The 18944-nt window shown below is 42.1% G+C and overlaps 1 protein-coding gene across 1 annotated transcript in view; it reads left to right on the top strand.

The window, feature by feature from the left end:
- Window positions 1-18944, top strand: part of cep128 (centrosomal protein 128) — a 39967-nt gene that overhangs the window by 10805 nt on the left and 10218 nt on the right. Inside the window, exons 11-19 of the mRNA XM_076757070.1 lie at window positions 1541-1680; window positions 2988-3059; window positions 3375-3560; window positions 6425-6613; window positions 7150-7611; window positions 10118-10282; window positions 11348-11512; window positions 16100-16159; window positions 17532-17724. Of these exons, the coding sequence (XP_076613185.1) occupies window positions 1541-1680; window positions 2988-3059; window positions 3375-3560; window positions 6425-6613; window positions 7150-7611; window positions 10118-10282; window positions 11348-11512; window positions 16100-16159; window positions 17532-17724 (1632 nt within the window). The remainder of the gene's footprint in view (window positions 1-1540; window positions 1681-2987; window positions 3060-3374; window positions 3561-6424; window positions 6614-7149; window positions 7612-10117; window positions 10283-11347; window positions 11513-16099; window positions 16160-17531; window positions 17725-18944) is intronic.

Genomic DNA, 18944 nt, shown 5'->3' with positions numbered 1-18944 from the left:
TACAGGTCTGGATAAGCAGAATAGGAGAAGAGGGAGAGATGATTTGGATGCAGGTTATGGGTGGATGGATGGGTTAAAGGATTGCTATGCCAACTCTGTAACCATAGAAATAGCTGGTATTATGTCTTGTTATTTTTATGTATCAATCTTTCCTTGGAAAAAAAATCTTCAGGCAGTACACATGCATTGCCAATTCATAGATCAATATACCTTCAAGCATAGGAGAATGCAGAGCACTGGGAAGAGAGAGAGAGACGCCTGAGATCAGATACAGGGCCAGCAAGAGTGAAGACTGTGAGGACAGGACAAGTGGACTGCTTGAGAGAGGACGAAGAATTGAATTGACCATAATGCAGAAAGAGAAAACCAATATCAAATTTATGATCATAAAAGAAAATTGAGAGCAAATTAGAGGAACATTGAAAATCTTACTAATCAGTGGCTTACTGTTTTTTTTTTAATGTTATTGATTTTAGGGCATCAAAGTGGCCTTAAAATTCAGTGAAAGTTTGAAAATAACAGATTCTTGCATGTCTTAAGTTCTGTAGTAGTTCAGTATGTCGTCCTGCATAGCCAGAACTGTCTCCTCACTTTGTTTTAGTGCTGTGTCAGTACTGGGGAATGGTCTGACTGAACCCATTATCATTCTGGTATAAGGGAAAAAAAAAACGCTCTAGCTTATCTGTATTTTTAAATCGATCTCAGTCATCTTGGGTGGTGCACACCCCAGGATGTAGCAACGTTGCCCTTGCAAAACAATGTTAGGAGGAGAACTTGTTTTGGTGGAACATTTGCATATGGGGAGGCGAGTCCTGGTGTTAGAATGGCTAAGTCCCTGCAAAAGAAAAGGTAACCACTGGCTGCTAGCACTCGTTCCACCCGTTTCATTAGCGCCAGGTTAGGGTTAGGGTAACTTGAAGTTTTCACCGTGTAGCTTTAAGATTGTTGGTCAAGGACTTTGAAAAAGTAGCCAACTAAAAATACCAAAGCCTGCTCCTTTAAATCAGACTATTCAGTGTGCAGCAGGAATTTTCAGATGATATAGATTATTTATTCCAATCTGAATTTCACATAGACTGTGTACAAGATGGTGAAATACTTTATGATGACATGTCCAACGGTGCTTAGTGTTTGTATATCAGAATCTTGATCAAATCCTGCTTCATGCACACCTCTTATCACTTCTGTTATATTCTGTTCACATCTATCATCTTACGGTGGCCCCAAGTGACCAAGTGAAGTGATTGACAGTGAGCCATTCATGTGAGCCTTCAGTATAGGACATAAAAAGGTGAAGAAATTTCAGAGTAAGGTCAGAAAAAGATTCAAGATGGGCTCTGCTTAAATATTTATCTCACTCAGAAATGTTGCCTGCGTTTGTTTTGCCTTTTTGGAGAAGGCACGGCGTATTTCTTGTGCTCTCTAATCCATCAGGCAACTCCTTGACACGATGTGTTCTACTTTCCTTGCCTCCACATATAGAAACCAAGTCTAACAACACTTTGATTATGTGCCGGAATGTGTGTGTACATGTGTGTAGATCATGTGAACCTGGAAAAAGAAGTGGCAGGGCTGCGAGTCCAGCTGCACGCGGCCTCACTCGTCAGTGAGACTGAAGACTTGAAAAGAGCTCTCGACCGCAAGGAGAAGGAGAGGGTCCAACTCAGCTTACAGGTGGAGGTGTGTATCAGAGAAATTGTGTGACAGTGGGTATTTATCTAAAATAACGAGCTCGTAACGGTGGCACAGAGAAAGCATTGCATGTCATTCCTTAGTCTCCAGTCGGCTGTCTTTGCAGTACGCTCTAAAGAATAAATGGGAAACATTGAGGATCCCCCAGCTGGAGTGCAAACGAACACAACACAAGCATGCTTTTGACTTTGCCCATGTCGCTGTCTCCACCCTGAGCGGGGTTATTTCAGTTTGTCGGGTGCCTCTCATCCGTGGTCGCATCCCCCGCCAACTCCATGCTGCTTGATCCTCTTAAAATCGTCAGATGAAGTGACAGTTGGAATAGGAGATCAGAAGTCAACCAGCAGTCATTTATCCTTCTCAAACTGGTGCGACGTGTCACTTCCATCACTGTAACAAGACATAAAAAAAAATCTCGAAAAAAACAAACAAAACAAAGACGCATTGCCTTAATAAGCAGGGGTATTCAAGGCGATGGTGGTATCAATAAAATGTCAGTAGAAATAGCTGCACTTTAAGCATTGGCACATTCCCCTAATCTCTGATTTCTTTCACCGAATGTGTGTTTAAACTCCCACGCTTCCCCTATTGCCGAGTAGGTGTTAAAAGATGAAGTGGGTGTTTGCATGTATCACCTGGGGCACCTCTTATGGTTTTTATGTCTAGATCAAAATAGACGTTGGAAGTGTTTCATTTAACGGTAAATGAGCAGAAATGAAGTATAATGAGGAGAAAGGGGTGGAAGATTCAATTTCTCAGTGACTGAATTTATATAGAGTCTAATAGGTCTGTGCCGAATCAGTCTATGACTAATTACTCCTAACTGACAGTCTTATTCAATATAAATACCTGAACGGCACCAGACTAACCTTACTTGCCCTTACTTTAGACTTCAGTCACACTTGAAACTTCAAAGTGATTGTGATTTTGTTGTGGATATGAAGTTAATCCAGTGCAACTCTCTACTTTTCAGTCCGGCTTGCGGATAATCCAATTGCAAGCACCATGTAAACACAGTTTCAACTTACTTTGACCTTTCTGTCTTTGCCTTTTGTCCTCTTCTTTACTTACTATCCTTTCTTTAAATCCCTCATACCTTTTTTTTTCCCCCCGTTTCCTTCTTTAACAATAAGCTGCCTTTTTTTTCTCCCTTTTCCTGGCTGCCATTGCCCTAAACCCATCCATCCGTACCGCTTTGTCTCCCTTTCACCTGCCTTTCTGTAATTTTCCTCCCATTGGCAATAATAGTCACACAAACACATATGTCCTTGACCTTTCTCTTGTCTATATACCAGGAATTGTCATCAGACCTGGCGCAGCGGGAGCAGCAGCAGCAACGAATGCTGGAACAGCTAAGGGAAATACAGGTATTTTAATATTAGATGTTGCATCACTCTGTAATTCATCAGTGGATAGGTAATTTTATTCAAGCACTTGAAGCAAGGGATGTGGTTTCTAGTGGCAGTTTAATTTGGATGCATATTGTGTGGAGTGCATCATTCAGGGCCACAAGTTCACAGAGTTACACCGTAAAGAATTAAAAAACCAATGCTGCAGTAATGAGATCCTTCAGAATTAGGCCTGTGAGACATTTAGTATCACCCCATGATTTAAAAAAAAGCACTGATTCAGATTATAAAGTACGAATATACTCTTTATGTTTGGATTCACTCATGTTTCAGAGCCGAGGGCAGGCAGAGAGGAGGGAGACGGAGGCATTACTCCAGGAGAGCACGAGGACCAGAGATGAATTGAAGATCAGGGCCCAGGAGGCTGTTCGCCAGTGGAGGGCAAAGTGCAGGAGACTGCAGAAGGAGCTGGAGGAGGCGAGGGCCCAGGCGCAATTCCATACCGACAAGGCCTCGCAGGTCGGTTGAGGCAGATGCATTCATTACACCACTTTTGACACCACAGCCTACAGCAGTAGCTGTGGCTAAGTAACGGCTGATCTTTATAATGCTGGCTGTCTTTGCTCGGGGAAAGAAAATCCATCTCAACAACTCATTGAGATCAGTGGACTTATCTACCTTTTTCTGCCTTACTTCAACACATTGCGAGTGGGAGGAGTGGAATCATGAAACTGCATTTGAAATGAGAAAAATGATCTCACCCCCTTTTGCTTTAAAGGAACAATTGACGGATTTTACTTATGAAGATCAGCTTGCCCTTCTCAAGGTGTACCACTCAGCCTGTGATGACAGTTGTATAACGTCCTCTGTGGCTTTCCAAAGTTTAAAGAAATAACCCTGGATGTGTCGTCATTGAGACTTAAGATTTTTAACATAAAGCTGGCGTTAAAGTCAGGTGGTATGGAGTTTGAGAGAAGTGGGCATTTAGGAAGCAGGGGAGTGTGTGTGTTATGGGAAATGTAGGATCCAGGGTTTTTGGACTTTGACCAGCACTCGGGACTCAAAGTCAGGATATCTCTGCCATTGCTGCTTTGACTTTGACTGTTCTTATAATGTTTCCCCTTATATGGCCCCTACATTTATGGAATTACAGCACTAAGTCACTGAAGTGCCTCTTTAAAGCAACATTTTGCATCTAATTATTTGGATGTCTAGTCTGTATTTATGGTAGATTTAGTCTATTAGGACTAAAACAACTTTGGCACCCTTCACACTGACAGAGAAATAGCCATTCTCCTGCAAAGAGAGTCTGTCCCATGGTGCCTTAAAGTAGCGATATGCATTGTGTATGAGGTATTTGATGGTAAAACAGCTGAGCAGCATGCATGAAAAATGTACAGATACAATATGCTTTGCACATACAGTAATGTTATACAGTCAACAAATCAGTGACATTCATAACAGGCAGACAAAATTGTTATTGTTAGTGTGCATTAGACTTAAACTAGCACTCTGTCTGTTCACACTGTGTTCAAGATACCAATCAAAACTTCTCAGTAGTCAGCTGCTTTCTTGTTCCTGTTGGCAGTAGTCATTCTTTCGGCTTATCTTAAAGCTCTCAGTTGTTCCAAAGAATCCAGCAAACGTTTACTAGACCGCAGTTAATCTCACTGCAACTTAGTGACGAGGTATCAGTTGGCGCTGATGGGCAACTGTTGCTCAAATACAACTCATTTCTACTCGTCTACCCCGCTCTGTCTCAAACATTCCGGATAGTGTTGCTGCTGCTGGCTGGCCTAGCAGCACTATTAACAACAACTGACTGGCTTTGTTGCATTTTCTTAGCCATGGACTAATGCATAGCTGCTTTGACTTTGACAGGGTGTCCTAAAAATTAATCAGTAATGTCTATACTGAAATGTATTTCTCCACTCCAGTAGTAGACTGATTTGTAGTGACACAAGAAGAAAAACAAATGTTACCTCAGCCAAACTCTCCCTTTTGTTCTGCAACCCACTGACGTCAGTGGATGGTGGAAACAAACTAGGTTGCTACAACTGGCATCAGTGATACACAGAATCCTGGCAAGTGTTGTGAACATTATGGACTCATGATGCCACAAAAAATGTCTGCTCTGTTACTCAGATGTTGCATTTCAAATGTTTTTTAGCAGCTCTGTGTTTCTGAGCAGTCCTTCCTCCTTCTTTTGTTCCAGTACAGTATGGAGGACATGCAAGTTTAGATCCCAACGTTTTAGAGAAAAAATAAATCAACACCCTCCCATCACAGGGGAAATACAGATGTTAAAATATTTATGAGTTTTTCTGGTCCAATTCCTACATGTTGTTTCATAGCACAAATTGAAAGTAAAATCAGCAAAAGCAGCATCTTCTCGACTTTTTTAAGTGTAATGATTGCAAATGGGAGATATAAATACATATCAGTTGCAATCCGTATTGTGTGCCACATTCAGTCCTCTTAAGATGATGAGAAAGAAGAAAAGAGTGAAAGAAAAATGCTATTCAGAACTACTGAATGCCTATTAATGCACACCAATACAATAGATAAAGAGGAATTTGCTGGAGCTTTTTATTAATTACCAAACGAAGCATAATGGTTGGATACATACCTTTCTCTGTTCATTGTATTCCGTACTTTGTTCCATATGTAAAGCAGAGCAGCTTTGTATCAAAGTCAGATGAAAACTCAACTTGAATAGGATATTTTTGAATTAACTTAATTACAATATAACTTAATGTGAAGTCAAGTAGTCTGAATACCTTTGCAAGGTATGTTACAGCCGTTTTGCTTAGTCGAATAATTAACGGCTGACTATTATTGTTATCTTGAAAGTCACCTCCCAGTGATTTCCATTCCATTCGAACCGAGTGAGTCACCTCCAAACTCACAGTCAGCAGCCTCGTGCCTCACAGACAGACAGACACGCTCCCACCTGGCATACTCGACGTGATGCGAATTAATTACAAAATCATTTCTGCCCCCTTAATGAATTAGGGGAGAGAATCAAGTGCTCAATTAAATGATTAGGTTCTGAGCTACAGTAAAGTCTTTCCAAATTCCCGTCAAAGCCAGAGTATTAGAAGCAATCTGCCTTGAACAGACCTGACCATTGTCCCTTATCAGGGAGCTGAGTGCTAGCATTTTCCTATCAGTGCAAGAGCTGGTACTGCATATGTTTCTCTCCCTCTGTCTCTCTGTCACTCTTTCTCTCACTCTCATCATTATTGTTAGAGCTCCTTTTTGTACACCATCTTCGGCCCCCTCTTCATTTGTCATTCTTCATTTCTCTTCTCCCCTCCTCTCTACTCCCACCCCCTCATCTCCCTCTCTCTTTCGCTCCTGCTCTCTCTTTCTCCCTCCAGGCAGCTAGGGAAAAGGAGAGCTCTCAGGCCCAGCTGAAGGCGCTGAGCCAGCAGACTGAGGCAGCCCGCAGGGAGCTCGCTGAAATCCTAGGCCGTTTGGCCCAGCGCGAAGAAGAGCTCCACCGCAAGGACGTGGAGCTGTCTGAGACCCGCCAGCGCCAGTTATCACTGGAGCAAGAGATCCGGGAGGTGTGGGGTTGAACATCCAGAAATAGAAAATATCTTTGAAATCACTAGAGGCACAGTGAGAAATTATTACTTATGGGCCCACAGGGTGGATCAGGTTTTCACTGAACAGTGTACATCTAGGAATCTTTTTTGTTCCGTAAATTTGAATCAATCAGGGTATTTGCAACTCTAGTTCATTGATTCAAGACCAGTTTAACGCCACACTGCCACCATGAAGTGTGCGAGTAGGGTGTTGTGTAATGATGACACCTGTTTGAAAGAAGTCAGCAAACATTGAAGTTGTGTCAAGGTGGACATGTATCAGTTCTCTTTTGAGAAATATTTATTTTGTGGCTACAAAAACATTCGCATTCTCGTACAAATCCTAGTCTAACCACAGACATGGCTGAGATGTTGATTTAATTCTGTTGGCAGACCAGTTTGTTTTGTTTACTTTGAGGTGCTGTTTTAGTAAAAATGGAATGTGTAACAAAAGCCTCAGCTAAAGAGACATCGAAAGAGCTTGGATCAGATTCTAACAGCGCTCCGAACCCTAGGTGAGGGAGGCCTCAGCTGTTCTGGAGGAGGAGACCCGGCGTCAGGCCGCTGTCCAGGCGAGACTGGAGGACGAGAAACAGAGGCTGGAAGAGCAAGCTGACATCCAAGGCCGTCGCTGTCAAAGGGACCAGGACACACAGGCAGAGCTCCAGACCGCCCTGAAGCAGATGACCTCAGCCCATGCCCAGCTAGCCCTGCGGTTGGCCGAGGAGGAGAACTCCAAGAAGGAGCTCCAGAAGGGCACGTCGGAGCTGCAGGCCAAACTGACAGCAGTGCATGAGGAGCGGGCCGCGCTGCGGCAGCAACTGCAGCTTGAGAGAGAGGTGCATCAGAAAGAACTACACAACACGAAGACCATGATGGAGGACAGCAGGACAAAGAAGGATCGTGAAGTGCAGGACATGCTCAAGCTCTGCCGACAGGAGCGGGATGAAATAGAGGCGCACCTGAAGGAGGTTAAGGTAAGCCTTTTTATAAGTGAGCTTCAAGTATTTTATATAATATGCAGTTAAAGGAAACACTTTGGAAAATACACTTAATCCGCTTTTTTGCTGAGTTAGATGAAACTCTTTGTGTATACAGCAGTAACTCTGGTTTTGTGAGTTGCAGTGCAGTCAGTTGAGCCGCTGTGGCAGTGCTGCTTTGTATTCCACAATCAAAGATTCATTTTCACAATCAAACGTCTGACTTTTTGTTATAATTTGATTGTATATTCACATTTGGAATATCCGTTGACAGCCCTGCTGTTAAGCAGATATTGCAGTGCTTGAATTACAGGAGAGTCGGTTAGCTCCCCCAAAAGAGACTTGAGTTCCCCATGGAGCGACAAAATTTTGAGTTTGTGAGAGTCTCAAAAAGCTGATAAATAGTAATCAGCATTTCTAATGCTGGAATGAATCATGTAAGAAATATTAGTCATTTTAAATGTGTGTGTGCCACTCTGTTGTGCTCAGTGTGGCTGACTTCATCCTCTCTCATTAATGCGTGTAACATGATTGATCTGGACATGTGCAGGGTGTTTTTACAGTATGTATCATGGCTCATGGGCTGCTTGCATCCTGTATTCTTTTTTTTCTTTTTATATTTGATTTGTTGCCATGAAATTACATCTGTTTTAATCAAATGGTTTATATCATATGTTGCTCTGACACAGCACAACAAGAGGCCCTCAGAAAGTACTCTTGGATATTGTTACCTTTGGACATAGCCAATCTAGCCCCCCGCCATCCCATTCCCATCTAATCTCAAAATAAGATTACCTGCTGCTGGTTTTAGCAACATGTTTATCACGCAGTCATGAGAAGGGCATCAATCTTTTCATCAAGCTCTTGGCAAGAAAGTGAAAATAATGTATTTAAAAAAATATTCAATTATTCCCTCAAATGTACCTAAAGGCCCATCTAAAAAGCATGGCTGAGCTCTGGATTATGTGTCAGATGTGACACACTCTGTTAATTTGTCAAATCAAATCAAATCAAATCAAATTTGAGATGTCAAGGTCATAAGCCAACCAGAGATATCTGTTCTCTTTGCACCCAGGCATGGATCACAGAGTGCCGCGCTCTAATTGACATTTAGAGTACTATTGGCACACACTTCAAATTCAGCACAGGGTAACACGCCTCAGCCACTAAACATCTGGCATATTTCCGACTCAGCGAGACACAGACAAAATTCTCATTTGGAGCGATTTTCTTCATTGGCCGGGCTCTGTCCTCTGAGTATGGGTGAATCGAGAATAGCTGAGCCCGTAATGGTGTGTGGTGCCCCGTGGATCCTCATGGCCATTCCAAAGCTCCAAGCGTGAATATTTAAAAACCCCCGATATCAGACCTCAGAAGTCTCATCAAGGCGGTGCTGGAGATAGGGGACTCCACTTGACTTACTCCCCCAGTGGCCCACCCCCCCTCTTCTCCCGTGAATATCTCAATGATGAGCCCTCAAGGGTACATTGTTTCTTAAGGGGCATGGTCCTCGCTGATATAGTTGAGTTTAGCCCATTAGCTGTGCTGAATGGCATTAATATCTGACATAGCTCATTGTAATGGTGTCATTTCCGAGCGCGGTAAGGACAAGGGCGTTTGCTAGAATGTTTTTAAGTACTAGCCTACGGGTGCTGCAGATGTCCCTAAGAAGCCCACCCAATATTCACACTGCATAGCCAGAAGCCAGTGTTACGATTCTGATACTGTCAACTGTCAGAAAAAGCTTAAAATATTCTTATTTTCTTGTCCTTGTCCTCTCAGTCTTGATTTCTCCTCCACTCTATCTTCCCTCTCACTGTCTCTCTTTGCCTTAATCCCTCTCTTACTGCCTCCCTCCAGTTCTAATTTTGCAGTTTCAATCTGTTTTTCCTCTCCTCTCTCTTCCAGCAGTTCTGTTTTTTTTTTTCCATTATTTCTTTGTTTGTGTCACTCCTGTCACTCCCAGTCCCCACTCATTGTTGTTAATTCCACTTAACTATATCTTGAGCAGTGTGTGATAATGTGATAATTGTCGATGGAGAGCCAGGATGGATTTGCTTTTGCTTGCTTCGGATGGACCTGAGACATGAATTATGGACTTGATTTCAGAGTCTTGGCAATAGCATTTACCCATTGTCTTGACACATTACACGATGTTCTTTGTTTATGTGGCACAGAATGGCATGGCATGGCACCTTATTATGAATTCACCCTGTATCTGCCAGACTTGAGTTATAGTTAGTGCCTGGCAAATATGGCATGCTGTAGGATGTAGAATCCACAACACAGCATTTTTGTCAAAAAATGCCCATTTTGAAAATGGATTTGCAGCTCTTGCTCAAATTCCTAGTATATTTTAGGGCTTGGAAATCACAGAAATACAAACAACAACCTGCTTTAAGTTGATGTTTGATTCTTTCTTGCAGCAGATAAACCATCAGTCCTCTTTGTCTCGAATTATTTTCTGTGTATCATGGCCTTAAACACATCCACTCTCTACTAGGCAGATGCAGCATCAGACAAGGAGCTGTGTGGGGCGCTGCGCATCAAGTTGGACAGGATGAAGGATGAGTGTGATAAACTGGCAGCACAGCTGAGCACAAAAGACGAGGCACATGCACTTCTCCACAGAAAACACCAGCTACTCAAACAGGAACTGGATGACAAAGTAAGCCCTGCCTCCTTTGCCATGTTTCTTAAACACAATGACGGATCTCGAGTGACGTGAAAGTATCCATTGTTATATCAGTGTAACACATCTATGCTCAGCAGAAGTTTTGAAACAATTGTGCTGATTCGAATTAATCGTGAAGGACGAAGTCCAAGGACATTAAGAAGACAGAAATTTGTATGGAAAGATAAACTGTGTAGACATGAGTTCCAGTTTGTTACTGAATGTGCAGGTTTCACACGGTAACTTTGATAGCTTATTTGATATGTTTATATAGCACATGAGGAAAAAAACAATGACATTTCTTTGTAAACAATTTAACAAATTACAAAAACTCCAGCAGAAGCAAAAAATGCATATACAAATATACTGACAAAGACATTGCCCATCTGGTGAGGTCATTTGATCATACAAAACTAAGAATGGTTCGAAGGTTAAGTGCTGCCAAATCAGCGGTATTTTTAAAGGGGGTTTATCAATATGCCCTTAGGTTTTTTACAACAGCAGATGAAGTATTGAACCCCTGTTCACCTCTCTGACAGACCGCTGTTAAGTTGTATGGAGCTCTTTGGGGAGATCCATGTATTGATTTGAAATCGGGTGAATGGAGAAAAAGGGGCCTTCTTAATGTAACATCGGTGGTTTATTATCCCAGGGACAGGATAATGATCCACGGTCCCTGAGCAGTACTGATCAGTTGGTTCCTGTGCTTTGGACATATCGATTGACCATGTCCTGGTAGGGACCCTGAAACTATTGACAGTGCAGGCCAGAGAGGGGAAACTTAACTAGGTCTGTTGGTGTGAGAGGAAACTGAATGCTCTCTTGGTGCCCAAGGTTGTCTTTCTGTCTTTCTGCGTATGTATTATTGAGTAAACTGTAACAGCTACTGGAATTGATCTTGCGATAAGCAAACCTGGATCTCTGCTCCCTGCAAAATCTCCCACAACGAGTGTCCTGATACTGTCTTGTAAGATTCAAATGACATAACTGAAAACACCCGACAGCGAGCACTAATTTGCATTCACAATACCCCACTGGGCTCTCTCCCATCCTCCACAGGTCAGGTCAGGTGAGCGGAGGCGTGCTTCGGAGTCAGAGCTTGTTAAGCTGGAGGAGGAGGTGTTGCGGTTGGAGACAGAGCAAGAAGCAGTCCTTACCTCCATAGGTGAGGAACTAGATGCAGCCTGTCGCAGCCTGGCAAGGAACAGTGAAGACAAACTGCAGGTATTTATTACATTATACTTAATTCTATATTGTTTTGTTTATGTGTGTGCGGGTATGTACCAGTACTTACTACATAGTTTAATTTTTTTAACCAAGAGCATTTTGGCTGGTCCTCACAAGTTCAAAGGGCTGTTTCAAGTTAAGGGTTTGGTTAGAATTGGGTTGGGGTTAAGCATTTAGATACACTGGTTAGGGTTAGGGCCTAGGGAATGCATTATCTCAATGAGTTTCCTCACAAGGACAGAAGTGTGTGTGTGTGTGTGTGTGTATGTGTGTGTGTGTGTGTGTGTGTGTGTGTGTGTGTGTGTGCGCGCAAGTGTACAAGTTCCACAAAGCTGCTACCACCAGCTTGTTAATGATCATTCAAAGTGCTTTACAACACATGCCACATTCACACACACTCACACACCGATGGGACAGCCATCGGTAATTTGGGGAATTTGGAGGAGGAGCCAGGGATCAAACCTTTCTGTTTAGTGAACCACACAGCTGTCCAAGCAACAGTTTGATTCAGTGCTAAATATGAATATTTTTTTCATGTCAACATATAATTTCATGTCTTTTCCTTAATTAAGAAGGTAGTCTTTTGTGATGGTGAGATGAAACCATTGTAGAGGAAAAACACAAGTGTCCTCTTTGTCTGGTGTTGTGTGTCTAGTTATACAGTATTGTATAACTGTACAACCCCAATTCCAAAAAAGTTGGATCTCTGTGTAAAACATAAATAAAAACAGAATACAGTCATTTGCCAACAAAGGTTTTATGAAGTGTTCCTGAGTCCCTGTCGAAACTTCCTCTATACAATCGTGCTTTTACAAAGTGGTGAACCTCACTCACCTGTTACCAGTGAACCTGTTTAATGAACTTTCCCAGTCTTTCATTGCTGCATCAAATTCAGAATAAGCAGATATTTAGGAAAAATGAATAATGCTGATGAGGTCAAACATATGAATATACTTTCTTTGTACTGTTTTCAATTGAATATATGTCAAAAAGGATTAGCAAATGATCACATTCTCTTTCATTTATATTTTGCACACTGTCCCAACTTTTTTAGACTCTGGGTTCAATGTTCTGCTCACCCCGCCGGCCTGGGTTACAGTTTTGAAGGTGCAATGCCTCAGAACATACATGCTTTTTGTCTATGCCATCGTCATCTGAGCACACCAGAGCTGCAACTAACAATTATTCCTATCAGCAATTAATCTGCTGATTAAACTTTTGATTAAATCAAAAGACCTGAACGATTACTCGATTATCAATATAGTAGATTCATTTTCTGTCAGTTGACTGATCTTTGCAGCTCCTCATCACCTGGATGCAGCACCCTTTTGAGGCGTACTTATCTTGTACAAACACACTGCACTGAATGCTGTGATGTCAGCTACAGATATACAGTGGTGGCTGTGGCTCAGGAGACAGAGCAGGTCGTCCATTAATCCCACGGTTGGCTATTTGATCCCTGGCACCTCTTGTGTGTGTGTCAACGTGTCCTTGAGCAAGACACTGAACCACAAGGTGTTCCTGATGGGCAGGGCAGTGTCCTGCATGGGGTCTCCTTCACCATTGGTGTGCCTTGGAAAACAACATTGCCCCAACCCCCCTACATGCTTGAAGCTAGTTTTCCTCTGCTGCCTCAGGCTAATGAACCCAGCCAGCTCTTATCTACTCATATAGATTTCCCAATTTGGTCCAGCAGTACTGCACCCAGACATGCGAGCAAACGTCTCGCCTCATCTGTAATTTGTCATGTTGAAAAGAAGTCAAACTCGCTAGTGATTGCCCTAATGAGGGGAATCATTAACAGTTAAGGGGTGTATTAGGTTTCAGTTACCTCATGGTACTGTCCTTCCTCCTCTTTAGAGCTCTAATGTAAGAAGTTGTACGACAGTGCCGCATTAAAAGTTGGGGAAAACTCGATAGGGATTGTGCGCTGTCATATGGGAGATTGGGAGTTTACTGTACGTTGGCAGGTGATAAATCTCTTGCCAAGGAACATTTTCGATGCTTTCATAGCATCATTTCATACTAAGTCTAGAACCTACACTTCAATGTTGAAATTTGTTTTTCTTGCCTTAAATGCTAAACCTTGCGGGATACCTCCTCCTGGGTTTCTTCCCTGTCCCTCTCTGTCTTCTCACACTTGCGACCTACTTGCTGTCCATGTCTTCTTTTGAGCTCAGCTGGATTTGGATCAAGCGAGTGCACAATATGTACCGTAACCGCAAAGTTGTGTGTTTGAATCCAGTCTGGGACATTTGTCATTCTCTGTTCTGTCTGCTCAACCTTTCCTGTCTTCCTTTGCTTGAAACAGCTTAAGAGAAATGAAGAGAAATGCCACAGGAGTAATCTCTATAAAAACATCTTGCTGTGTCCTTTCCACTTGCTTTTAGTCTTAACATCTCCACCTTTTGCCTCTCTCTAAACTCTGCCATCTTTACCATTTTCTCGGCGGGAGGTGAAACAAACAAACTGTAACCAAAGACACGCAGTCACAGATTTACTCGCGCTCTGAAAGAGACGTATAAACCATGCAGTCACACATTTAAATTAGCAGTGGCAGACACTTGGATTCCACAGCAGTGCTGCTGAGAAAATAGTGGCATTTCTTTCAGTTCAACCCCACAGATAGCACTTTCAACTCCCAGCCTACTTGTTCAGTTTTTCAACAGTTTCACCTCCTTTTTGTCTGCCACTGCGCAGAGCTGCCTTTGATGGTTCGGGAAAGAGTAAAGAGAGCGAGAGGCATGTTTTATCCTCCCACACAGTCACACGCTCTGCCATGCGGTTGTACACTTCCTAAGACGGGGACCTCTGCACAGCAGTACTCCATTGCCGTACTTTGAGCTGCCATGGCAACAACTTGGGAAATTCGTTTTGCTTGGATCTGGCTTTGAGTGACAGCTTGAAAAAGTTGCTTGACACCTGTGCAGTGACAATGTTGTTTTCCAAGGCACAGGACAGAAAGAGTCCAAAAAAATCCTGCTGCTTGCTTTCCATGTCTGTTGATCATGCGTAAACACCTTGCCACAAGGGTGTACTTGAAAAAATGCTTCTACTTTTTTGTTGACTTTGTTCATGGCTGTGTGTGAGTTTGTACATGTGAATGTGTGTTTGTTATGTCTTCCGGCTTTTATTGTTTTTACCTGTAGCAGGATGGGAGTTGTGGTTTTGTCTGTTTGTGCCTTAGCAGGGTGGCAGGATGTTCTCTGCGAATGGATTTGCACAAAACCCAATGGAAGGGTTCGTCGTGGGGCAAAGTAGCAGTTATTTGCTTTTGCATTTGGTAGAGCATGTGACTTTCATCTAATAGGCATGCAACTTCTAATAGATTCATGTTAACACAAGAGAATTGTTTTTTTTTGTCATGCTAAGCAGCTTGCTTGTAGGGATGACTATGTGAGTTGTTCAGTTTGTTGTTTAAATTCAGACTGAAATATCCCAACAAATTTTGCAATTCCATTCCATTTCTCAGTGTTATTTTGTGTTAGGTGCTAATTTGCAAATGTTACCATGATAATAGGCTCGGCTAAGTTGAATATGGTTAAACTTCTATCTGCTAAATATCAGCAAGCTTGCATTATCTTTGTGAGCATGTTAGCATGCTGATGGTAGCATGTAGCTTTGAGCCTGGCCTAAGTACAACCTCACACAGCTGCTAGTGTGGAATCTAATTCATGTCTCATTGGTACACAGGAAAAGCCAAACCCTCCATTATTGGCCAAATCATAGAGAGACATTTCGGGGTGTCCTGGAGGCTCGGTGGTTCTTTGTTGCATATCATTCCCTTCTACTTCTCCATGTTTCCTGTCTGCATGCACCTTATGATTGTCTAAAAAGGCAGCAAAGGAAAAAGGTTACTCTAGTTTTTCCAAACCTTGATGCAGACATAAAGTACAACAGGCATATCTAATGTTCAGTTTCAGGTACTGGCATGCACATGTGTTCGTCTCATGTGAAACAAGCGTGTAATGAAGCATAGAATGATTATTAACCTTTCCACATCTGAACAGTTGCATAGTGTTGGCGGAGGTGTGCTTTCAACTGAGTGCCATCCAGTTAGGTGGCTGTGTTTATCTGTGTATGAGTGTCTTTTTGTCTTTAGAGTGTGTTTTCTGTGCGTGTGTGTGTCCGTGCGTGCGTGTGTGTCAGCAGTCATTAGGAGTTGGCAGACAGTCAGTTTGTATTGCTGATGCTGACAGGCTTGTCTGGGAAGGATGGAACATACTCCCTGAGCTCATTTTTATGACACACACATCTACATCTACACACAACTTCTGTGTGTAGGGGTGTGTGCATGCGCCAGTGTGTGTAGTGTCATAGGCTGTTTAACACACGCGCTCACCAATTTAAGCTGGCAGAAGCAGTTCTTCACAAAAGTTAAGGGTTTGACAGGAGGCCGTTCTTCTGATTTGTATCCTGTTGTTTGTCCAGCCACATTTTCAATCGCTATTTCTGTTTTTCCTTTTTACATTCTGTAACTACTATGATGTCTCTTCATATTGTTGTGCCTATTTAGACGACTAACTATACATCCATAAAAAGCAAAGCTCACATTTGCATTAATCTCGCTTCTTCTTTCAACAGGCGATCTCTCAGAAACCTGGTTTAGTGAAAGACCCCCACCGCTGGCTGGCTGAGACAAAGGTATGACAACTACATGTAGTAGCTGCATTCCTTACATGGAATTTTTCTAAATAATCAATTATGTAATTGACAGAACAGAAGATTATGCATTTGACAGTGTTAGCATGAACATCATGTTCCTTCCAAGCCTACACTGTGTAGAAGATCGATGAAAGACGATAGCATAGAGTACATGTAGTCAATGATTTGGTCATTGCAGATGTAGAAGTACTGTGCTAATCACATATGGTTGTACATTTGCTGCAGTATAGGGTCAACAGTGATCATGATGAAACTGTGAGGTTAAGGGATTTGTGTTAATGATAACAAGATAATAATCATCATAAGGGCAAGGACAGTTGTAAATTGCACTACCCTCAGAAGGTCAGTCATTATACATTTATTTCACTGCATCTTATTCCTCTAATCCAGCATCATGGTAAACATGCATGATGCTCTTCTCCTTTGCAATAATATTTGCCTCCTGGCTTCTTTCCAAGACAAATCAGTTCCTGTTTAGTATTGCAATGATGTGCTGTACAAAAGAAACATGTAATTATGGCTGTGGTGGTGATGCATGATACTGTGTTGAAATGTGTTTGCACAGTTCATACTGTAATGTATATCTCCTGTCAGAAAGCTTTCAGAGCACTGCACATTTACAAGAACAAAACACTCGAGAACAAGAGAGATAATTAGCTCCCTAGTTAGCCTTTTTTATGTTAGTAAAATCTAGGTACGATTTACAGCCTCACAGAGCACAGTTACAGTTCCCATTTAACCAATGATTTTGCAAGGCTGTAACAGCCGTTTGAATGAAACATTATAAATTTGTTTTGCATTACCTGTCGCGCTGACAGCGTGCTCCATACCACTTTGACTTGGCCACTGTGTTTTCTTTTATTACACTCATTTTGGCAGTGCTCTTTTCTAAACTCGAGTTTAACACCGCAGTCGAAGCCAAAATGACAAAATAATGACTGTATTTTGTGTTCATAGATATTTCAAGAGAACTGTAAACTTTCAGTTTGAACAGTACTGGAGTTAGAAAACCTTTTAGATAGAGGAGGAATTAAGATGTAATTTCTTCATCCAAGGATTCAGCGTTCAAGTTTTAGTTTTAGTGTGCAGACCTCTACATCAGAATCAACTGGTGGACAGTACTGTATGTATGGTTGCATGATGAAAATCATTTATATTACAAGAAATTGGTCTGAAATGCTGGGTACCAAGGTAGAAACTGAGGCCATGGTTGTAATTCCCCTTTAACCAATGCACAGATTCCACAAAATTTTGAATAAAACCTTTACTGTAAGAAACCCACAAAAACCATTCTACTTCACTCCTATCAAAAACAATTACGCATTGATTTTGTTTTTATTTAACCAACCAGACCAAGCTCCGCTGGCTGTGTGAGGAGGTGCGGGAGGGCAACACGAGAGAACAGCGCCTAAGGAAGCAGCATCAACAGACCAGGGATCAGTTGAAGGCGCTCAGGCAGAGCCGGGACTCGGAGCAGACGGCTCTCCTGCAGCGCCTGGACCAACAAGAGAAGCTGCTGCGCTCCCTCAGCACTGAAAAGAGAGGTACACGACCACGCGTTTAATTAGCAAAATACCTTCATGTTGATTTCACTCGCACTCATGAAGCAAGAGAGAATGCAGCGTATGATTTTGTGGGTTTAGTTTGTGGGTTTTTATTTTTCCTCACTTAAACAGTGGTACCAATGGCATCAAAGCACAACAGTGAGTCCTACACACACTCAGTATGAAATGTCAAAGCACAGCATCATAAGAGACTAATCAGGCTTTGTGTTCTTTATTTATGACAGTGAAACAGGCATAACGGTGCCGTAATGGTCAAATATTTACCATAGCAACCTCTGAATGAAGACTACTTATTTCTTGACTGTTGGACCAATAGTCTTTTTGATTGATAAGGCCTAGTTTGACACAGACTTACTGTTTTCTTCTTCTCTCATTACCCAAAGACACACCGATATACCGTACTGCTGCTAGCTAAATAACTAATTAATGTTCGCTCTCTGCTATTAACAGTTGATGAATGATTGATGGGTATCATCATTACTATTATTTTTTAGGTTGGGGGCATATATTATGAAATAAGTTCACAATATGACTGATATGTACATATAAATATGAGTGATCTAAAAGGGTTAAAGGGGCATTTTTCGTTTCATCTCAACTTTAAAAGCAATAACTAATGCAGTGCCTGCACATTACTGAAGTGTTTTTGTCACCGAGCGGCTTGTGTGTGTCGTGTTGTAATGGACGCTTGTTAAAATGGCTGTCTGTGCCTGTGTGTCTGATGCATTGTTTTTTCGACCGTGCACACAGGCCTGTCTGTTTGTGATTCCAAATGTTTGAGAAAGCATCTTAATGTGTATCAACTTTGAGACTTCTATCGGAAATGGACTTGTTTTCCCCCATCTCAAGTCCCATTTTTGACTGAATTTCTCCTAATGAGCTGTAACTGCCAGAGGAAGAACAACTTGTTTTTAGCGCTTCATCTGAACAATATGGGGGAAGTAGGCCTAATTTGTGTTTCATTAAGAGAGAGAAAGAGCGTTGAAAGACACAGTGAGGCCATGAATACAGGGATGGTATAGACGGACAAGGAGACGGAACACCTGAGCACAGGGACAATTGACTCTCTGTAATTTCACTTTGTTTTTTAGCTATAGCGGCAGTGCACCGCTCAGATAAGCCATCTGATGACCCAACCTCATTTCCAGACCCCCTTTGGAAATGCAGTTCACTCTGTCTTTAGACCCAATCAGCCATTT

Source organism: Chaetodon auriga, chromosome 18, assembly GCF_051107435.1.
Source record: "Chaetodon auriga isolate fChaAug3 chromosome 18, fChaAug3.hap1, whole genome shotgun sequence".
Classification (NCBI taxonomy): domain Eukaryota; kingdom Metazoa; phylum Chordata; class Actinopteri; order Chaetodontiformes; family Chaetodontidae; genus Chaetodon; species Chaetodon auriga.
The sequence above is the reverse complement of the archived record's forward strand: the minus strand, read 5'-3'. Positions and strand labels throughout refer to the sequence as shown.